The sequence below is a fragment of the Onychomys torridus genome, chromosome 1, assembly GCF_903995425.1.
Source record: "Onychomys torridus chromosome 1, mOncTor1.1, whole genome shotgun sequence".
Taxonomy (NCBI): domain Eukaryota; kingdom Metazoa; phylum Chordata; class Mammalia; order Rodentia; family Cricetidae; genus Onychomys; species Onychomys torridus.
In genome coordinates this window covers 169,020,207-169,040,444 of record NC_050443.1, presented here as the reverse complement: position 1 = coordinate 169,040,444, position 20,238 = coordinate 169,020,207, and the positions used below count along the sequence as shown (strand labels likewise).

Below are 20,238 nucleotides of genomic sequence, written 5' to 3'. Positions count from 1 at the left end.
AGCAGAGACCGGTGATTAGAAAAGAGATTTTCCAGCAGGGCTGTTACAAACGTGGAACAAGTCCCGAATAACAGCCCCAAATGGAATGTCCCTGGCAAGATGTATTCTATAGAATGAGACATCCAGAGTAATTTGGGGCTGTATTTTTAGGACTTTCAGACTGATTGCCTAGAGTCTCAGCTGGGATTTCTTTCTTCAGAAGACTGTTGTATAATTAGATGTGGTATTAACAGGTCTTGGTTCACCTTCCCCCAAAGCCTCAGAATTGGACTCCTAAGAGGCAATATGTGAGCAACTTGAGCCTGTGGCAAATACTTGGGCCTCTGGGGAAAAGCACAGGGTTTTATGGAGAGAGACCCTGACTTCTTTGTCGATTCATTTCACCCTTATTAAAAACAACAACAAAAACAAAAAACAAAAAACTGGAGCTGAGTAGAGAGCTGCTGTGAGAGATTCTCAACTCTGTAGACTCTAGGACTCCACATATTGTGCTAAACTGAAGTGGTACTGGGTACCCCATATTCAAACAACTCCTTTTAGGATGTCCCTCTTTGTGTTTGAATCTTTACTGAACACAAAATGAATTATTTGCTTTAATTTAGAATAAGGAATGTACAAAATCATGTATGCTTGGGGAAGTGTTAGAGAGTGCTGTCGGGGACTTAGTAGCTGCCTTGTGCCTGCCAGAAGTACTGACTTGTGTTTATAGAATACCATTCATATTAGTAGCTAAAGGGATGGGTTGCCATAAGTATACGGTATAAAGGCTATTATTACAGAGGATGTGTCTTTTAGCAGCAGGTGATTCTCCATTGTACTTGAAAGGCAGAAGATAATGAACGGATCACTGGAAAACACTGTGCTAAGTATAGTAAGCAACAACCAAAAGACAAATATGATTTGCTACTTACCTATGAAATGCAAGTAGTGTGCTCTCAACGTCAAAGAGCAAAATATCCCTTAACAGAGGCTAGGAAGTTCTATAAAGGGGAAGATGTTAGTCAAAGGATGCCTATGCCTAAACAGGGGCTACAACTGAGACTCTGTCTCAGAAAACCAACCATCAACAAAGAAAATAAACAAAAAAAGATGGAAAGGCATAGTGTTTCAGTTAGACAGGGGTATTGAATGATAGTTATCTAAGATGAAGGAATAAAGCTTTGATTTAGCCCTGATGGGTATTTATGGAGCACTTACACTGGTCAAAATACTTTTGTTGGATAAAAGAAAAGACCAGGATAGGCAAAGAATGATAATTTGATCTTGAAGTTCACTAATGGGCTTCAGGGTTTGGGGACTCCCTGAAATCAATTGAAACTCTGCATGTGCCTTTCTTCCCTTTGTGTCGTCTTTTATGACATGCAATTCTCAAGGTCCCTTGTACCTCAGTAGGATAATGTTAGAAACTAAGAAGCTAGTATCTCAGAGACACTGGGAAGATTCATAATATGTCAAAGCTGATGAATCGATTAATGACACAAAGAACAGTTTCTGACTGTGGATGCTGGTGACCCCATCTATGAGTCAGCTGTCAGACCTCGGTTGGTATCAGTGTGCATTCTCATGTTTGCTTTGTATTGAAGGAAGGGGGAAATATCAGGAAGCACCCTTGAAACATCTCATTCTTTTGGGGTTGGAGATGATCCTGGAAAAATCACTATTGCAACTGGAGCTGTGAGCATAATGTTTGACAATGATCAAAATAAAGACAGGAAGGCAAAAAGAAAAGAAGTAAAAAGGAAAACTAAGTGCCCTTTTCTGGTGGAAATGTACATGGGAATTCAGAATACTCTTCCCATGTCTTCCACAAACTTGGAACAGCATGAGGTCCTTACAATATACCCTCATATTAGTTACTCATGGAATCATTTTTGACACAGCAGACTGGATACAAAATATTAACTAAAGCACAATCACTTGCTCATGGTTTTCTTGAGACATTGGTGTCAGCCATATAAACTCTTTGATAAATAAAATGAAAGAAACAGAAAAAATGGCATAGAAAATTCTTGAAGCACCAGATGGGGGCAATCCAGTACTGCAAATGTGAGAGAGAACAATTACAGAGATCATTTCTAAACCTTGCTACAGCTTAAACTGCTGCCTTTTCTTCTCAGATGAATGTGTTGGCCCTATGAAAGCCAGGGACAGAGAGCAATTCTGAGATAGCTGATTGAAACACCCCCTTCTCTTCATTATCACATGTTTCCATACCAAATAATCACTGGTTCAGATGCCAACTGAGCCTCACAATCTTCCAATTTTTGCAAGCAGCTGGCTTAAGACTGTGACCTGGATACTCCCCTGTATATGAACGCAGTGCTCTGTTGAGTGATTTAAATGGCCCTCCATGAAATCTCTATATCTAGGGATAATGCCCATGCACTCCTTTGAACACTATAAAGATTATGACAACAATACTCAGATTGATTTATACTCAGGTTCATGCTCAGTAAACCAATAATATATTCCATGTAACAACATAAAAAGCATCCTTGCTGTACATTATAAGCCTTTATTATCCTGTTAAAATTATATGTAAGATTCCATAGGAGATGCAATGTAGAACTTGATTTGTTTTCATTTCTAGATTATCTGAGCAAGATAAAATTGTACCATACCTGAAATAGATCATACAGGATTATTCATAGTAAAATAAATGTTGATAAATCAGGCAAAGGAAGATCTATAAGTTACAGGTGACAGGAAAGCTCCCATGGTGTGATTGCTCCATTTATCCTGTCTGAGCATGGTCTAGGTGGCTCACATCTTTATCCTTGGTTGTCTTCCTGATGGGCATAAAAAATCAAGTGTTTGGTATTTTCTCCTTCAGAGCTATCTTCTCTTTTTCAGAGCTTTATGAACATGAAACTTTCCTTGAAAGCTTTTCATGAAATTTTCATGCAAAACAAGTAATTCATTGTTCCTTAAAGGCTTCACTTTCTGTGTTGTTCGTGAGAATTCTGCTACCATATTGTGATCTGTGATTTCATTTTGTAGTGTTTGGCTGTTTTATTCCTGAGTTTCATTTTTGCTTTGTCATTTACTCCATCCTCTATAAATTTAATCATCGCAATCCTGAAGCTCCCTGAATATTTACACTGGCTGAGACTTACAGAGTAGAATAAAAGTAATAACTGAGACATACTGGTGGTTCCCAAAACTCAATTAAATAATACTAGGAAGTAATCTTCCTGAGAGATGAAAGGAAGTGAGGGTTCAGACACAAGCTTGTATTTTTGACAGTTCAGTATATGGACTATTTTAAACAAAATTCATATAAGAAATACTATACATTTTTTGGAAAATGTTGATATCTTAATCAGAGAATTTGATCAAGGCCTCTAAGCACAGAAAAATAAATTTCAAAAATTTTAATTTAAAATTATATTACTACTGCATTTTGCCTATAAGAATGACTTTTGTAATGAACAAAACCAAAAAGGAAATAAGAGAAGGGATAAATGTGATTAAAGTATGTTGTGTGTGTGTATGAAAATGTCAGTGATGAAACTCATTAGTTTACATAGTTAACATGCATTCATTAAAAAAGAAACAGAATCTGGTGACAATACCGTGTCAATTGTTTTAAGATGTTAGGCCGCTTAGACAGAATTTCCTATGCTGAGACCATGCACTGAGGTATTAATAGCTGAGCTGCCAACTGATTTCTTGCAAGTCCTCCTAGGTCAACTCACCCCCATTTCTTAGCTTCATGTCCCACTGTCCCTTTAGTCTTTCCTGGCTACATACTGTGATACTCAATCCACCCCCCTCTTTCTCTTTGTTATTGGTATTGCTCATGTCCCAAATGTCCTCTCAAATACCTTGATCATATTACCCGAATCCATAACCTACCCATCCTTCTTCATGTTTTACTTTCTCTTAGGAGCCAGTCTTAATTCCAAACTGGTCTTTGTTTCTTCACCATCTAGAGTTTTATAATATTTTGTTTCTATCTTCATTAGGAGGGCTAAAATACTTTCTTTACCCAGTAGCCAATGAAAAGATCTCATGTCCTCTTAAAAAATCTGTAATGGCAGAAATAACATTTTGGTCCATAATTGTTTTATGAGTTCTACCTAGTATTTTACAGTTGTTAAAATACTTATCTTACTACATATAACTTAGGTAAATTATGGCTATAATGGAGGTGTTTTCTTTTCATCAACCTAAAAGCTGCCACATGCTTGGTTCACACTAGACATTTGTGAACATAATAATGATGGGTTGGTGGATGGATGAGCACAATGGGTAGATGAAGATGTTCATAGATGGAAGACAGATTGGATAAGTAAATGGATGAATAGAGAGATTAGTTGCTCTGAATCTAAGCCTTTTTGTTTTCTATTTTTTTTTTTTAAATAAGATAGAGTCCCTCTAGGAATCTCTGGAACTTAATCTGTAGACCAGGTTGACTTTGAATTTGTAGCAGTGTTCCTGACTGTAGAATCTGGGCTTTAAGTGGTCATGTTGATTATGTGCCTATATGACATTCAGTTCTCTTCTTCCTAGCCTTATTGTTCACTACACCTCCATCTCAAGGTCTCTGAGAATCCTTACACATCTGGGATCATTGCCAGTAGAGACACAGCCCCAAGTATTATAGTTGCTTCAGGTAAGAAATATGCATGCTATGCTTGCTATTGTACCTGTGCTTATTTTAAGAAACAAGACATCTGTGTTGGAACTTAATGAGCAAGCTAAAAATATTTTTGAAAGCCACCTAAAGCATTGACCTGAAGCAAGTCTACTGAAAATCCCGGCTTAGATGGAAGTTTGCAGTTGATACCCATCTCAGGCGGTACAGACTGATGATGGGATCTGTTCCTGGCTCTTTCAGAACCCTCCTCCCACTAATGGCCGTGCCTTCTTTCTAGGTAATATAGGGTCTGCATTGTCAGACAGCGACATCAGCATGTTTGTCTCCTCAGATGCAGGGAACACTTGGAGGCAGGTAAGAAGACACCCTCGGTCTGGGTTTTCCTACTCAAGTTCTAAGTCACAGTTCAATTTATTTCAAATCTAGAAACCTAAAGACAGCATTGTACATAAATCCTGACACGAATAATGTGTTTCTTTTTCTCCTTTTAATGAAAGTTTGAATGAACCAATGCAGGTTGATGCTTTTATCCTCTGACAAAGATATTTCTTATCAAGGGTCTATACAAAAACACATCTGAAATCAAGTGGGAAAGGATTTTTATGTAAAAGAAAATGGAAACACCAAGTCTATTATGTAAGAAATTTGGATCCTTCTGGGTGGATTGCACACATAAAGCTTAGTTGTCTTTTTAAATTCTCCTTCCTCAAAGAGAGACAAAAATAGCCATTACCAAGGTGGTGTTCTGAGATGTTTAAATCTCATGTGTAAATGACAGAGTAATAACTATCAGCCTGCATATGGTCAATAAATACAAATGGAGCCACTTCAAAGCAATGCACTTAGCTTAACTGCTTCCTACCTTTCTTCTGAATGAAAATTAGATTCTGACAGCTGATAAAGCAGGCATTTAATGAGGCTTAGCTATCCCAACAAGGTATGAGCCTAATGTATGACTGTTACACCTCAATAAATATGTTTTAATAAGCCTCTGGTGCTTAATTATCATACAATAGCTAGCACTGTGAATTGAAATATAATGCACAGATAATCATACTTAACAAGGAACTCACTTTGCTTGAAATTTCATGAGAAGAGAGGGGAGGACATGATAACCAAGTGCTCTGTCTTAGCTTTAAGCCCTCAATGGTACTTTAATGTTTTGAGAAAAGAGGACATAGGAGAAATTTTGGGGGTTTGAAAGAAGATGGACAATCTTAAAGAAAATTTGGGGGAACAATGTTAGGATTCCATTTTTTTCTTCTGACACTAAGCAAGGCATAGAACTCTCTCCTTATACAGGCTAGGGTCATATATTGGGCATAAGAATTAATGAGGTGGGGAGTAGATGTGTGGGTAAGCTCCTTTCTACACTTTAGGGGTCCCAAGTTTCGTTCTTAACACCCACATCCAGATATTCATGACCACTTCTAACTCCAGCTTCAAGTAGTTCAGTGCCCTCTTCTGGCCGCATGCATTTATCTCACACACACACACACACACACACACACACACACACACACACACAGAGAGAGAGAGAGAGAGAGAGACAGAGACAGAGACAGAGACAGAGAGAGACAGAGACTCACAGAGAGACTTACTAAAAATAATTAAACAAGAGAGAGATTATATCTGTAGTACAACTTCAGATGAGTCCATTATAACATTTTAACTGAGAACCTAGAATGCATTTTATATAGAAAAATTTAGAGACTCTTTCCAGAATTTCTCCATTTGATTCGTTTCTCCACATCTTGTAAAAGACTCAATTTTTAAATGTGACCAAAGTTAATGATTTTATCTTAATTAGAACTATTTGTCACTTGGAAGGATATCCATGAGTCAAATGAGAAAACATCTCTGTGATCAAGTATGGGAATTTGGAGGTAATTAGATAATTATATCTGAAGAGGGCAATGCAGTGCAGTGAGCCTCACTTTTACCCATTGTTATCTGTGCATTCTCCATCTACAAATCTTAGCATACGAGTAAGAATATTGTACTAAACTGTCTCCAAGTTTCCTTTCATCTGTATATGTACACTATTTACAGTTTCCCAGTGTTCTGACATCATCTTCTGAAATAGGCATTGATAAGTACTACCACAAATATAAGAGAATAAAAAGATGAATATATGCTGTTCATGCTTAAAATTTATTTTGTGGAATATAAGATTATTTTATATAGTAACAGTGGTAGATGTAGTCCATGTTGAGAAGCATTGTTTTTTGGCTTACATTTTCTCAAAGATTTAGGGAAACCCATTTCTATGAGAGATTTTAATCTTCCTACATAGACTGATTCTCTGTACCTGGGACACCAGATGTAGATGTAGTTGTGTGCCTGTGTGTTGTTTTTCTCATGCAGATCTTTGAAGAAGAGCACAGTATTTTGTACCTAGATCAAGGTGGAGTTCTGGTTGCTATGAAGCATACGTCTCTCCCAATTCGACACCTTTGGTAAGGGTACTTCTTACTTAGGAAAATGCATATGGCGTTTATCTGGGCCAGCCTTTGAATCAGCCTTCACACTATTACTGTGTTTATTCTAACTACCATCATCTACTATCACATTATTTTATGTTTGTTCTGTTTAAATAAGATTGTGGCCTATGTTTTTGGAAAGGGGAAGTTGGGAGCAAACAGAAGGATAGGCAAGTGTTTCTACTCCTAAGAGAACAACTGTATTATGTTTTTCAAATGTGACAATGCCTGCATCAGTTCCTTAGTTCCTCAGTGCCATCACCTGCACAGCCTCATTCACACTCTCCCCTAATCTCTGAGCATCCTGTATTATTTGCAATCACTCCTCCCTAACAACATTTCATGAAGTTTAGTATCTGCACAGGTTTGTACATCCCACACAGAGACTTACAGTTCATGACTATTCTGCTCTTACCCTGTTTCACCTGTGTGACTTCCTTAGTTTCCTTTAATAAGGTGACAGTTCTCAAATCTACCTGTGTCTTGTACTGATGAATGTGCAAGGCCTAATGTCTACAGGGGTTTCCAACAGGCTTCTTCATCCGTATTTGGAAGTGGTCCACTGTTTAATGAGCTTGTGCAAAGTCAAAAACATGATTTTCCTTCCATCTTTGACTATATTAATGACTCTAGGAGAAAACTGCAGAAGACTAACAAAGGTTGATTTGAGGAAAGGCATGCACAGAAAAAGACAGAGTGAAACACACCCTCCTGTTCAGTTGTCTCAACAGTGCTCAGGCTGCTGTTACCAAATGCCATAGCAAGTTAACACATGAACATCAGAAATTGATTTCTCACAGTTTTGTGAGCTAGTAGTATAAGACAAAAGTGCTGGCCAAGTCCATTTCCCCTGGACAACCACTTTCACTTTCAGATTCCTAAATGGTGCCTGTTTCCACATAGCAAAAAGGACAGGGCAGTCTAAGACTTATTCTATAAGACAACAGTTCCATTGCTGAGAACTCTACCCTTTGGATCTTACTTTTACCCAAATATCTATTTCCTAATATCATTAGTGATTTAATCTTTAGCACATGTATTTTGAAGAGAACATAGGCGTTTATGTTATAACAGACCAGCAGAAATGCAGACTTCTCTTGCTCTAATCAGCCCATCCTTCCATATGTATTCATTCAGTGAGGTCAGCGAGGATGCATGTAATGTAAGTGGGACTTGCTTATGAGTTGGTCACTTAGAGATAGATTTGCTTGATTTTTGTCAAATTTGCAAAGCTACCTATGCTCAGCACCACCAATAGGACATTGCAGATTTGGAGACAGTCCCATGAAGTGTCAGAACTTATAAAATCTCTAAATTATTTCCTGCTATTAGATTATTACCATTTCATTTGACTCCCCCTTATTTATACCCCAACACATCTTTTCATAGTAGCTTGAGTACATCAATTTGTAATGAAGTCTCAATGTGTTACTATTTTTTTTTTCTTTGGGTAACTAACATCTTTCCTTACACAGAGATATCATCTTTTCCTTTTGAGATGTGAATACTGTTAAAACTGTTCTGCCATTAGGTTGAGTTTTGATGAAGGGAGATCTTGGAGCAAATACAGTTTCACATCCATTCCACTTTTTGTGGATGGAGTTCTGGGGGAGCCTGGAGAAGAGACACTGATCATGACGTAAGTGGTATGGTGTAATCCCATCTTACTATCACCTAGAGAGGTCTTTTGCAGCTAGGCCTGTTGGATTTGTTACTATTTGGAAGTTGTTAGCCATGTTAGTACATCATACTTCAACAACCTCCAGCAAAGAAGAAAAAGAATGAGAAGCATTTTTGAAGATTCAGGCTGAGGGATGGTAGGGAAAGGCTGTGATCTTTTCTTTCTGTACTCAGTCAGTTTAGGTAAATTAATAAGAACTGTTTTAATAGAAAATAGAACTATGCATTTTAGAAGTGTAATAATGCTGTGCAACCCGGATTTGTAGAAAATTCTAGACATTTAAGACCATGGCATTTCATTTATCTCTGACTGTTTGTGTTACATAATTGTGAGGCATGTTAAGGAAACCATAAGAGTAACTGGCTTTGGAAAATTGAATTTATGTTCATTCTTGTCTGGAAAGTAATAATCATTAATTAATGAAAGACTTGGTTAATGACCTAACTGCCTACTGGTTTCAAAACTTGGACTTTGAATTTGAAGTATGAAACTGTGATATTCCCTGCTCTTAGAAAATTGACCATGGAAAACCTGGAAAGATAGATAATTCCAAAGTAATTGAACCAGAAATCAATAAAAATGTCAAACTCAAAGTGAAAAATTGATATACATTTAAGCCTCCTCACTTTTAACATTGAGAAAAGACAAGAAAAATCTATTATGCTCAGTAGCCACACTTCCACTTTTGTACATGGCAAACACAGCTAGACTAGAAGTTTATTGAGTAGCTCACTTTTATTCAATCTTTAGGTTTTCAAAATGTTGTTTTGCACACAGAAAAGGTGGTCTGAAAGGCTACTTTGCAGCCTTTGTCTACATTAAGTCTAGTGACTAAATCCTGTACCAATTGAATCCCTTCATGAGATCAGGATTTATATGGTAAGAGGGGTTGTAATTACTTGGTCTTATTGTCCACTTTCTGTAAGGCCTGATGAGAAGGTAAAAGAATATGAAAGCCATTGGACCAGATATATTAGCAAAAGAATCTAGAAGTTTATGCTGGACTACCTAAAATACAATATTTGTGGTCATTTCTTTAGTCATTTTCTAAACCATTCTTGTGATTTAGAATAAAATATTTTGGGATCTGGCTTTCCTAGCTGCTAGTGATATGACTGTCATATCCACATTGAGAAAAAACTTTGAGCCCCAATTTATCCATCTGCAAAGTGAAGTCAGTGATAGTCTCTTCTTCATAAATGTGCTCCACAGTTAGGAGATGTGATCTGTGTAATGTGGCTCGCAGTACACCATCTTCACTGCAGACAATTTAATACAAACTTTTGTTATACTGTTGTCTTTATGGTTGTGACCCTTATCTATCACTGTAAACCCTATAGCGTATTTGGACACTTCAGCCACCGCTCCGAATGGCAGCTGGTCAAAGTGGATTACAAGTCCATTTTTGATAGACGCTGTGCTGAAGAAGACTACAGACCCTGGCAGTTACACAGCCAGGTAAGAGTTAGAGAGATGATCCTGAACCCTGGGAAGGAAACAGGGAAGGTATGGAAAAACAACTACTCCTTATGGCTTAGGAAGTGGAGTTCTCAAGTCCACAATGTCCACTTTATTCTTCCATGTTTTACGTCTCACAGAATAATTTAGCTCAATATTTATATCCTGTTGTGAAGTAGCTTCTGTTTATTTTATGCTAAGATATAATGATATAAAAATTCAAATGTGCTTAGCTTAGATTTACACCTCAAAATGAAATATCAACTCAGCACTGAGTTGCAAACACAATTTGTCTGAGCATATCATAGGGCTGCATGATAGAAGTGGAATAAGGGATGGTTCTTCAGTTTCAGTGAATAATGCATACAGAGCTAAGTCATAAAATAGTCAACCAATGCTAGATGAGTGATGCCAAAGAAGTCCTTCCACATCTCTGGCTCTTGCCTCCTTCAAGATACTCATAGCATAAGAATGTGAAATTGCTACTAGGAAACTGTCCTACATCACCCCTCTCAGTTATTCATCTCAGATCAAAATCCTTAGATGAGAGTTTCTCTTTTCGATTTACCAAGATAGACATCAATCTGCAGGCTATTCAAAGGATATGGTAGAAATGCCTGCTAAGAAGTTGTGCCAGTATTCAGGAAGTGAAACACCTTATACCCCATACACTGAGTAATGTATTTATTCATGATGTGAAATGGAGTCAGATAAAGTAAATTTCCTCAGTAAAGAGAGAGGATAATACATTTTAAAAATTCTGCTTTGATTTTTCAGAAACAAGAAGGTGCTATATTTGATAGTGGGTGCAGCATTAGCAAGGAACACACACTCTATTTAGAGGCAAACCAATGGAATTCTCACTCAGTTGCTGCTGTTTTTCTCTTTGGAATGCATACATGTTGTGATACTTGCAGCTTTTATTTGTTTATTGGAAAAAGACTGAACTGGGCTTTCTTATTTGTATGGTAGATGGTCATACAATTAGTGATATAAAGTCATGGAGAAAAAACAAATTGAGATAAAATAGGTATTTATATTTCTTAACTATGTTTTTTCATGTGCTCATGAATGACCAACTATATAAATATTTTGTTATAGGAAAACTGAACTTAATCATTACAGGTTAGTAGTCAATTTACTAGTAACAGGCTACCTTACATTCTTGTATACCCTTCATTGCACTAAGCCTAACACTTTGCAAAAAAAAATAGTTTACTGACTATATAAGATATTATGGCTATCGTTAGAAAAATATGCATTGATTACTGGAGCTGCCTTTGTGGTAATACTTCATAATAGACATCAAAAGGAAAATACCAATATCAAAAATTGGATTTCAAAACATCTTATTTATATTAAAGTTTGTGAATATCTTCCCAAACCACAGTGTTGTACAATAGGAAAAGTCTATGTGCTCAAATTTTGCATCATATTTCTCTCCTTACAGGGTGAAGCATGCATCATGGGAGCAAAAAGGATATATAAGAAGCGAAAATCTGAGCGAAAGTGTATGCAAGGAAAATATGCAGGAGCGATGGAGTCTGAGCCTTGTGTTTGTACAGAGGCAGATTTTGACTGGTGAGCTTCCATTCTATTTCACAAAGCTGTTCAGTAGTATGACATCCATGAAGCCTCAATAAAAGCTTAGATTTGAGAAAGTGATAATATACCTAAGGCTAAGTGGTAGCTCTCATTTTTTTAATAAAATAAAATTCTCTCTTGGCAGCATCTTGGTTTTTATTAGCTATGTGGTTGCATCTTTTAAAAACCAGCAGTTTTGTCTTTGGATTTTAAGAGGCCTTACAAGATGGTTGGCAATTATCTTCATATTGATGATATGTTCTCAGAAAGAAAAAGGAGAGGTCAGCTCCATCTTGAGGTGCTTTAGATAGCTACATGGGAAATAGTAATTGGAGTTCTCAGGAGCAAATATATTTATGTGCTACATAATATCTTCCTAGAATCTAGCAACCTTCGTAGGCATAATAACCTCAAAAGACATAAATCCTCTGTCCCTGAAAGTTTTCAATCTGTGGTGGTCAACCAACACCAGCTTATGAGAGCTTAAGAGAGTGACATTTATAAACTCAATGCAGGAGTGGACTCGATTTGGCCCTGTAATCTAAGTGGTTATAGAGCTAAATTTAGACTGGAGAAACAGAGAGACTGTGGAAGGTATCAACTAAAGAGAACTGTAGTGTTCTTCCCAGACATTAGCTAAGCACAAATCTATATTGTAGAGCCAACAATGTTCTTGACTTATTCTTGGTCAGTGTTTAATGTTCAGGTGAAATTGAAAAATTATTGATGAAGAATAATAATCAATCACATTTTCTGTTGCTCTTTCCCTCTTACATTTTTCTTATCTATCACAGAATATATACCAGAGGAAGCAATATATATTTATATAAATGCTAAACACTCAAAACTTGAACCATATATAAATTATTCATTCTTATCATTCTTTAGTTGTGTACCTATAACAGCTCATATATATAGTCATCAAAATGAGTGATTTATGTGAGACAGTGTCCACACATGTATCTCACATCACAGAAAAGTTAGTTTCCTCTAAAGGCAGACTACTAGAAATGTTCCCTGAATTAGTGTTACCGAGAAAGTCTGCCAGTTGTTAAACCAATAACCCACCATTGCTTTCTCTTTTGGTGTAGTGAACAAGGAAAACCAAGAAACAGTACTGTAACTCTATGCACTTAGCTCAAGGGCATCAGAGCTCATCAACAGTGGAACTCACAGGAGTTCTAGAGGGGCTTCCCCAACCTGGACTTCTGCAACGCTCCATAACTGCAAGAGCAAAAGTTCTTTATCTCTGCCCTGCCCTTGGGACTTACCCTCAGAAAGATACTCACAAGAATACCTACCTTGAGATTTTTTTAAAATTCCTTTTGTTTATCTTATATAGTGATTGTAAAGAACAATTAGCATGAGTGAAAATGAGTTTCTTTCTTTTGGTAACAATGGCAGTTTAAAACCATTGCCATCATAACAACAAAACATCCTGGAACATGTGGTCATTTTAAAATAGCTTAGATGCTTCTGAATATTTAAACTAAACATGGTTTAAATATGGTTTGAAGTGGCATAATTTATTATGAAATTATTTTTAAACCAACTTAATATTATTGCATCTTAACAAACTAAACCAAAGCAACAGCAAAAACAAACACTGGGCATAAAATGGGGGTTAGTGGTGGAGAGAAGTATCCAGAGTGGTTAAGAGAAGTAAACAAACCAGACACAGTGTTTAGTTGTCTGAGTTCTGTAGTTAATACCAGTTACACACATGGTTTTGGTAAATGTAGGGTACATACATACATGAGAACTATTGCTGGAGAAACAATTTTCAAAGCCTCCTGTTGAGTCAGTCTCTCTTAAGACAGCTCCGGAAACCTAACACCAAGCCCACTTTAGAGTCTAGAATTATCTCCACCAAGGATAAATAAATATGCTGATCTTCATGTCTGGAGAAAACTAAGAGATATTGTTGACGTCCAGAGGGGACACTTTATAGGGATTCAGACAAGGACTAAATCTTCTGCTACTCAGAGAGGCAACCCTCTTCCCTAAACAGCTAAGTTATAAGCTTTTATACATGCACCCTTAAAATATGCTGGTTTATAAATAGTTCTCATGTATGTATGTAACCTACCTTGAGATTTTAAGTCACCCATCACATCCCTCTTTCTGAAGTCTAACCAATTCATGATCACCTATTATATTGAAGGAGAATTCACAAAGGAGGTCAGCATAGTACATCAGAGCTATGGCACTGTGAAGCAGCCGATCTTCAAAAAGAGCAAAAATTTCCTCTGATGAAAAATCTAGGCAGGGCAGTGGTGGTGCACACCTTTAATCCCAGCATTTGGGAGGCAGAGGCAGGTGGATCTCCATAAGTTTGAGGCCAGCCTAGTATACAGAGTGAGTTCCAGGATGCCCAGGGCTGTTACACAGAGAAACCCTTTCTCAAACAACAAGTGTCCTAGTTGTTTTGTTTTGTTTTTTGTTTTTTTCATGAAAACATTTTCTACTTTGAATTTTTTCTTACAATATTTCAAAATAAGCCAACATTTTGGTTTTGTTCAAGGCAAAACAACATAAGGTAAGGAAATTAACCAGGCTTCCCTTCTTGACTAACCCCTATGTCCATCTTGTTCAGATCCTTGAATTCAATGGTTACTGGAGTCGGTTACCAATTCCTCAGGAATAGCGCTCTAAAGAGTAGAACATGAGTCTTACATAGTACTACTGTAAGGTTTACTGCTCAAATGGAAGTTTTGTGACTGCATGGTGTCTGAAAATATTTTGGAAGGTTCATCATGCCCTTGTTGGGCTTCTGTTAGTTGCTGGATTTTCTACAAATCTTATCTGACAGTAATCTAATGAAAGATACTGTCATTGGATGCTCCTTGTCATTCTCAGCTTTTTAAAGATATTTCCCTGGAGAGAACACTGGGTGTTCTAGAAGAGGCTCTTCTGTAGTCTTCTTATTCATGCTGTGTTGAACCAGGCCCTAATCCAGAGGGTATGTACAGAATTCTCAGTTCCAGCTGCCTAATGACAGACCCCTGAGGCTGAGCCCATTTCTCCCTCCATGCTCACCATGTGCCAGTATCTCACCTCTATTACAAAGATGGGCCAATTCATACTAATGCTTGCCCATTGCTGCCTGTGGTTTGTCTGTGCATGTGGAGGTACAATTTGTTGTCCTTTTCTATGCCCAGTTTTATCTTCCAGAAGCCAAGAATATTAAAGCCCTCAGAAGCAAGAATGAATAGAGACTGAGAGAAAATTCTTTTGAGCATTTTTAATGCAGAAGCAAGATTTTAGGCAGTTAGTACCAACTGGCACTGCTAACTGCAGAGGACAAAACTTTTCCTTGGGGAAGTGCTTGAGATATTCCTGAAGGGCATTTTCTTTTTGGCTGTAACTCTGAAGCATATGGCTTGTACACAGAGAAACCTGGCTATGCTCTACTTGTTACAACCAGATGTTTTAGAAGAACATCCCAAAGACATCACTGGTAATGAGGACTGTGCCACATGTGGCTGTGTTAACCTCCGCAATGATGTTTTCAAGCTTCCGACACTGTCAGGTTCCTAATTACTGGTCCTAATTACACGAGAACTAATCATTCCTATATCTTAAAGGTATTTAAGTGGGAATATTGGTTCTATGAGATTTTTTCTCAAGTAACAGATAATGTCTAGAAAAAATGTTTAGTTTTTAGAAAACATTGGTTTAGAAAATGCTCATTTTATTGACTGATTAGAAGTTGGTTATAGTCTAAAATGAAATAGTTCTGAGTAAGTTTGCCTCTGACTAAAAGTTTTATCTTGGGTATTTCCCAAACAGTGACTATGGCTATGAGAGACATAGTAATGGGCAATGCCTGCCAGCTTTTTGGTTCAACCCATCCTCACTATCAAAAGACTGCAGCTTGGGACAGAGCTACCTCAACAGCACTGGGTGAGTTTCTGTGGTAGTGGCCTTCCGGGGCTAAACTCTTCTGTTAATGAGCAAGTATTATGCAACATATTTCCTTCTAATCAAAGACCAGACTTTTTCCCATAACACAATACATTTCTTGATAGAACATTGTTTCTTGCCACTGTATTGCTGCCATTAAAGCATGCATTTAGCATGCATGTGTCTGTGTGTTTCTGTGACATGTATGTGTGTATATGCAGGTGGTAGGATTACATGCTTTTGGAAGCCAGGAGTTGAACTCATGTGTCTTCCTCAATTGCTTCTCACTGAATTTTTTGAAATAGTATCTCTCACTGAATATAGAACTCACCAAGTCAGCTTTACTGGTTGGCAAATGAGATTCTGGGATTCGTCTGACCCAACCTTGCAGAGCTGGGCTTAAAGATAGGTGTCACTGTGCTTAGCTTTCCACATATGTGCTAGGAATTTGAACTCTGGTAGTACATCATGCTTGTGTAGCATGCTGTCTTTCCAGTCCAGATAGTTAAGCTTTTTGTTTCACATATTTAATTTCAAAAGATATATACAGATATGTTTTCTATATTTACAAATATGATTTAGTTCATCACCTCACTCCTGGTCCCATAGCCCATTTAGCTGTGATCTGTATATTATGTAGGTTTCCAAACACTTCTTTGCATTTTTTTCCATGATTAATTGCTTCAAAAATACATAAAATCAACTTGGAATGTTGTTGTCTTATAATTCGCTATTAGGTATGGTGTTCTTTAATTTTCCTTTTTCATTCAAAAATGTATCTTAACCATCTTTTAAATCTGAATAGATTAGGATGCTAATTTATGCTTTTTATTACTTTATAATTTAATTTAACTTTACATATCAGCCATGGGTTCCCCTCTACTCCCCAGTTCCGACCCCGCCCCTGCCTTCCCTCCAGCCCACCCCCCATTCCCATCCTCCAGGGTAAAGACTCCCCTGGGGATTCAGCTCAACCTGGTGGATTCAGTACAGGCAGGTCCAATCCCCTCCTCCCAAGCTGAGCAAAATGTCGCTGCATAAGCCCCAGGTTCCAAACAGCCAGCTCATACACTAAGGACAGGTCCAGTTCCCACTGCCTGGGTGCCTCCCAAACAGATCAAGCTAATCAACTGTCTCACTTATCCAGAGGGCCTGATCAGTTGTGTGCTCCTCAGCTTTTTTGGTTCATAGTTCATGTGTTTCCATTAGTTTGGCTATTTGTCCCTGTGCTTTTCCAATCTTGGGCTCAACAATTCTTGCTCATACAATCCCTCCTTGCCAATTGGACTCCTGGAGCTCCACCTGGGGCATGGCTGAGGATCTCTGCATCCACTTCCATCAGTCATTGGGTAAGAGTTATAGCATGACAGTTAGGGTGTTTGGCCATCTGATCACCAGACTAGGTCAGTTCGGGCTTTCTCTTGACCATTGCCAGTAGTCTACAGTGGAGGTATCTTTGTGGATTTCTTAGGACCTCTCTAGCACTTTGTTTCTTCCTATTCTCATGTGGTCTTCATTTATCATGGTCTGTTATTCCTTGTTCTCCCTCTCTGTTCTTGACCCAGCTGGGATCTCCTGCTTCCCTAAGCTCTCTTTTCCTTGAACCTTGACCTTCATTACCCCTCCCCCGCCATGTCCAGGTTGTTCATGTAGATCTCATCCATTTCTCTGTCATTAGACAATCTCTGTGTCTTTCTTAGGGTCCTGTTTTCTAGGTAGCCTCCCTGGAGTTGTGTAGCAGTCCAGTCATCTTTGTTTTACATCTAGTATTCTCCTATGAGTGAGTACATACCATGTTTGTCCTTCTGAGTCTGGGTTACCTCACTCAGGATGATTTTTTCTAGATCATTTGCCTGCAAACCTCATGATGTCATTGTTTTTCTCTGCTGAGTAGTACTCCATTGTGTATATGTACCATATTTTATTTATCCATTTTTCAGTTGAAGGGCATCTAGTTTGTTTCCAGGTTCTGGATATTACAAAAAATGCTGATGTGAACACAGCTAAGCAAATGCCCTTGTGGAATGATTGAGCCTTCCTTGGGTATATGCCCAAGAGTGTTATAGCTGGGTCTTGGGGGAGATGGATTCCCAATTTTCTAAGAAAGCACCATATTAATTTCCAAAGTGGCTGCACAAGCTTGCATTCCTACCAGCAGTGGAGGAGAGTTCCCCTTGCTCCACATCCTCTCCAGCATAAGCTGTCTTCAGTGTTTTTGATCTTAGCCATTCTAACAGGTGTAAGGTGGTATCTCAGAGTTGTTTTGATTTGCATTTCCTGGATAATTAGGGATGTTGAGCAATTCCTTAAATGTCTTTCAGCCATTTGAGCTTCCTCTGTTGAGAATTCTCTGTACAGTTCTATAGCCCATTTCTTAACTGGACTGTTGGTCTTTTTGATGTCTAATTTCTGGAGTTCTTTATATATTCTGGATATCAGCCCTCTGTCAGATGTGGGGTTGGTGAAGACCTTTTCCCATTATGTAGGCTGTTGCTTTGTCTTGTTGACCATGTCCTTTGCTCTACAAAAGCTTCTCAGTTTCAACAGGTCCCATTGATTGATTGTTTCTCTCAGTGTCTGTGCTACTGGTGTTATATTTATGAAGTGATCATCTCCTATGCCAATGCGTTCAAGACTATTTCATACTTTCTCTTCTATGAGGTTCAGACTAACTGGACTTATGTTAAGGTCTTTGATCCACTTGGACTTAAGTTTTGTGAACAGTGACAGATATGGATCTATTTGCAACCTTCTACATGTTGACATCCAGTTATGCCATTACCTGTAGATGTATCCGGCTTGTTAAATAAGAAACACAGAACTGATTGCAGTTAAAAACCATGAGGTCAGAGCAAGAGCGGAAAACCTTACCCTTCACTGCTTCTGCGGTTCTTCTTCTCTGCAAGAGACCTACTTCTCTGCATCCTGTCTCTTTAAAAACTTTCTGTTCTCCTCTCTCATTGGTTGTAAACCCAGCCACATGACCTCCTCGTCACTGCCTGTTTGTACAGACTTCCAGGTCTTCTATGGTTGGTATTGAGATTAAAGGCGTGTGTCTGCCATGCTGGCTGTGTCCTTGAACACACAGAGATCCGCCTAGCTCTGCCTCCCAAGTGCTGGGATTAAAGGCGTGCTCCACTACTGCTCAGCTTCTTCTCTGGCTTGCTCTGACCTCAAGGCAACTTTATTGACATACAAATAAAATCACATTTCAATACAAATAAACTATCACTATAAGTACCATTTGTTGAAGATGCTTTCTTAAGGGGAAACAAATTGGAAAGGAAGAATTCAAGCTTTCCCTGTTTGCAGATGACATAATAGTATACATGAGTGACCTGAAAAATTCAGCCAAGGAACTGATACAGCTTATAAACACCTTCAGCAACATAGCAGGATACAAGATCAACTCAAAAAAATCAGTAGCCCTCCTATATACAATAGACAAATAGGCTGAGAAGGAAATCAGAGATATATCACCCTTTACAATAGTCACAAATGATATAAAATACCTTGGGGTAACTCTAACTAAGCAAGTGAAGGACCTATATAACAAGAACTTTAAGTCTATGAAAAAAGAAATTGAAGAAGATCTCAGAAAATGGATAGATCTCCCATGTTCATGGATAGGCAGGATTAACATAGTAAAAATGTCAATCTTACCAAAGCAATCTACAGATTCAACGCAGTCCCCATCAAAATACCAACACAATTCTTCACAGACCTGGAGAGAATAATACTCAACTTCATATGGAAAAATAAAAAACCCAGGATAGCCAAAAGAATCCTGTACAATAAAACAACCTCTGGAGGCAACACAATCCCCCACCTCAAGCTATACTATAGAGCTACAGTAATAAAAACAGCTTGGTACTGGCATAAAAACTGACATGTGGAGCAATGGAATTGAATTGAAGATGCTGACATTCATCCGCACACCTATGAACATATAATTTTTGAAAAAGAAGCCAAAAATGTACAATTGAAAAAAGAAAGCATCTTCAACAAATGGTGCTGGCATAACTGGATGTCAACATGTAGAAGGCCACAAATAGATCCACATCTGTCACTGTGCACAAAACTTAAGTCCAAGTGGATCAAAGACCTCAACATAAACCCAGTTACTCTGAATCTGATAGGAGAAAAAGTAGGAAGTAGTCTTGAATGCATTGGCATAGGAGATCACTTTTTAAATATAACACCAGTAGCACAGACACTGAGAGAAACAATCAATCAATGGGACCTGTTGAAACTTGGAAGCTTTTGTAGAGCAAAGGACATGGTCAACAAGACAAAGCAACAGGCTACAGAATGGGAAAAGGTCTTTACCAACCCCACATCTGACAAAGGGCTAATATCCAGAATATAGAATAAGCTTTTTATTCTGTGTATAGAACAATGATCCAAGGTTTATTCAATTCACCAGGATGGAAAATTTCAGCATAGTATATTATTATGCCCACTAAAAATGTTATTTTGAGGAGATACTAACTTTTTTTTTAAATCAACTTGACTGTGTAGAG

The 20,238-nt window shown here is 37.9% G+C and overlaps 1 protein-coding gene across 5 annotated transcripts in view; it reads left to right on the top strand.

The window, feature by feature from the left end:
* Nucleotides 1-20,238, top strand: part of Sorcs1 (sortilin related VPS10 domain containing receptor 1) — a 535,816-nt gene that overhangs the window by 437,072 nt on the left and 78,506 nt on the right. For all 5 annotated transcript variants that reach the window (XM_036172192.1, XM_036172212.1, XM_036172201.1 and 2 more), the window contains exons 11-17: nt 4,516-4,618; nt 4,881-4,957; nt 6,971-7,062; nt 8,618-8,725; nt 10,108-10,225; nt 11,676-11,806; nt 15,602-15,715. In XM_036172192.1, coding sequence (XP_036028085.1) covers nt 4,516-4,618; nt 4,881-4,957; nt 6,971-7,062; nt 8,618-8,725; nt 10,108-10,225; nt 11,676-11,806; nt 15,602-15,715 — 743 coding nt within the window. The remainder of the gene's footprint in view (nt 1-4,515; nt 4,619-4,880; nt 4,958-6,970; nt 7,063-8,617; nt 8,726-10,107; nt 10,226-11,675; nt 11,807-15,601; nt 15,716-20,238) is intronic.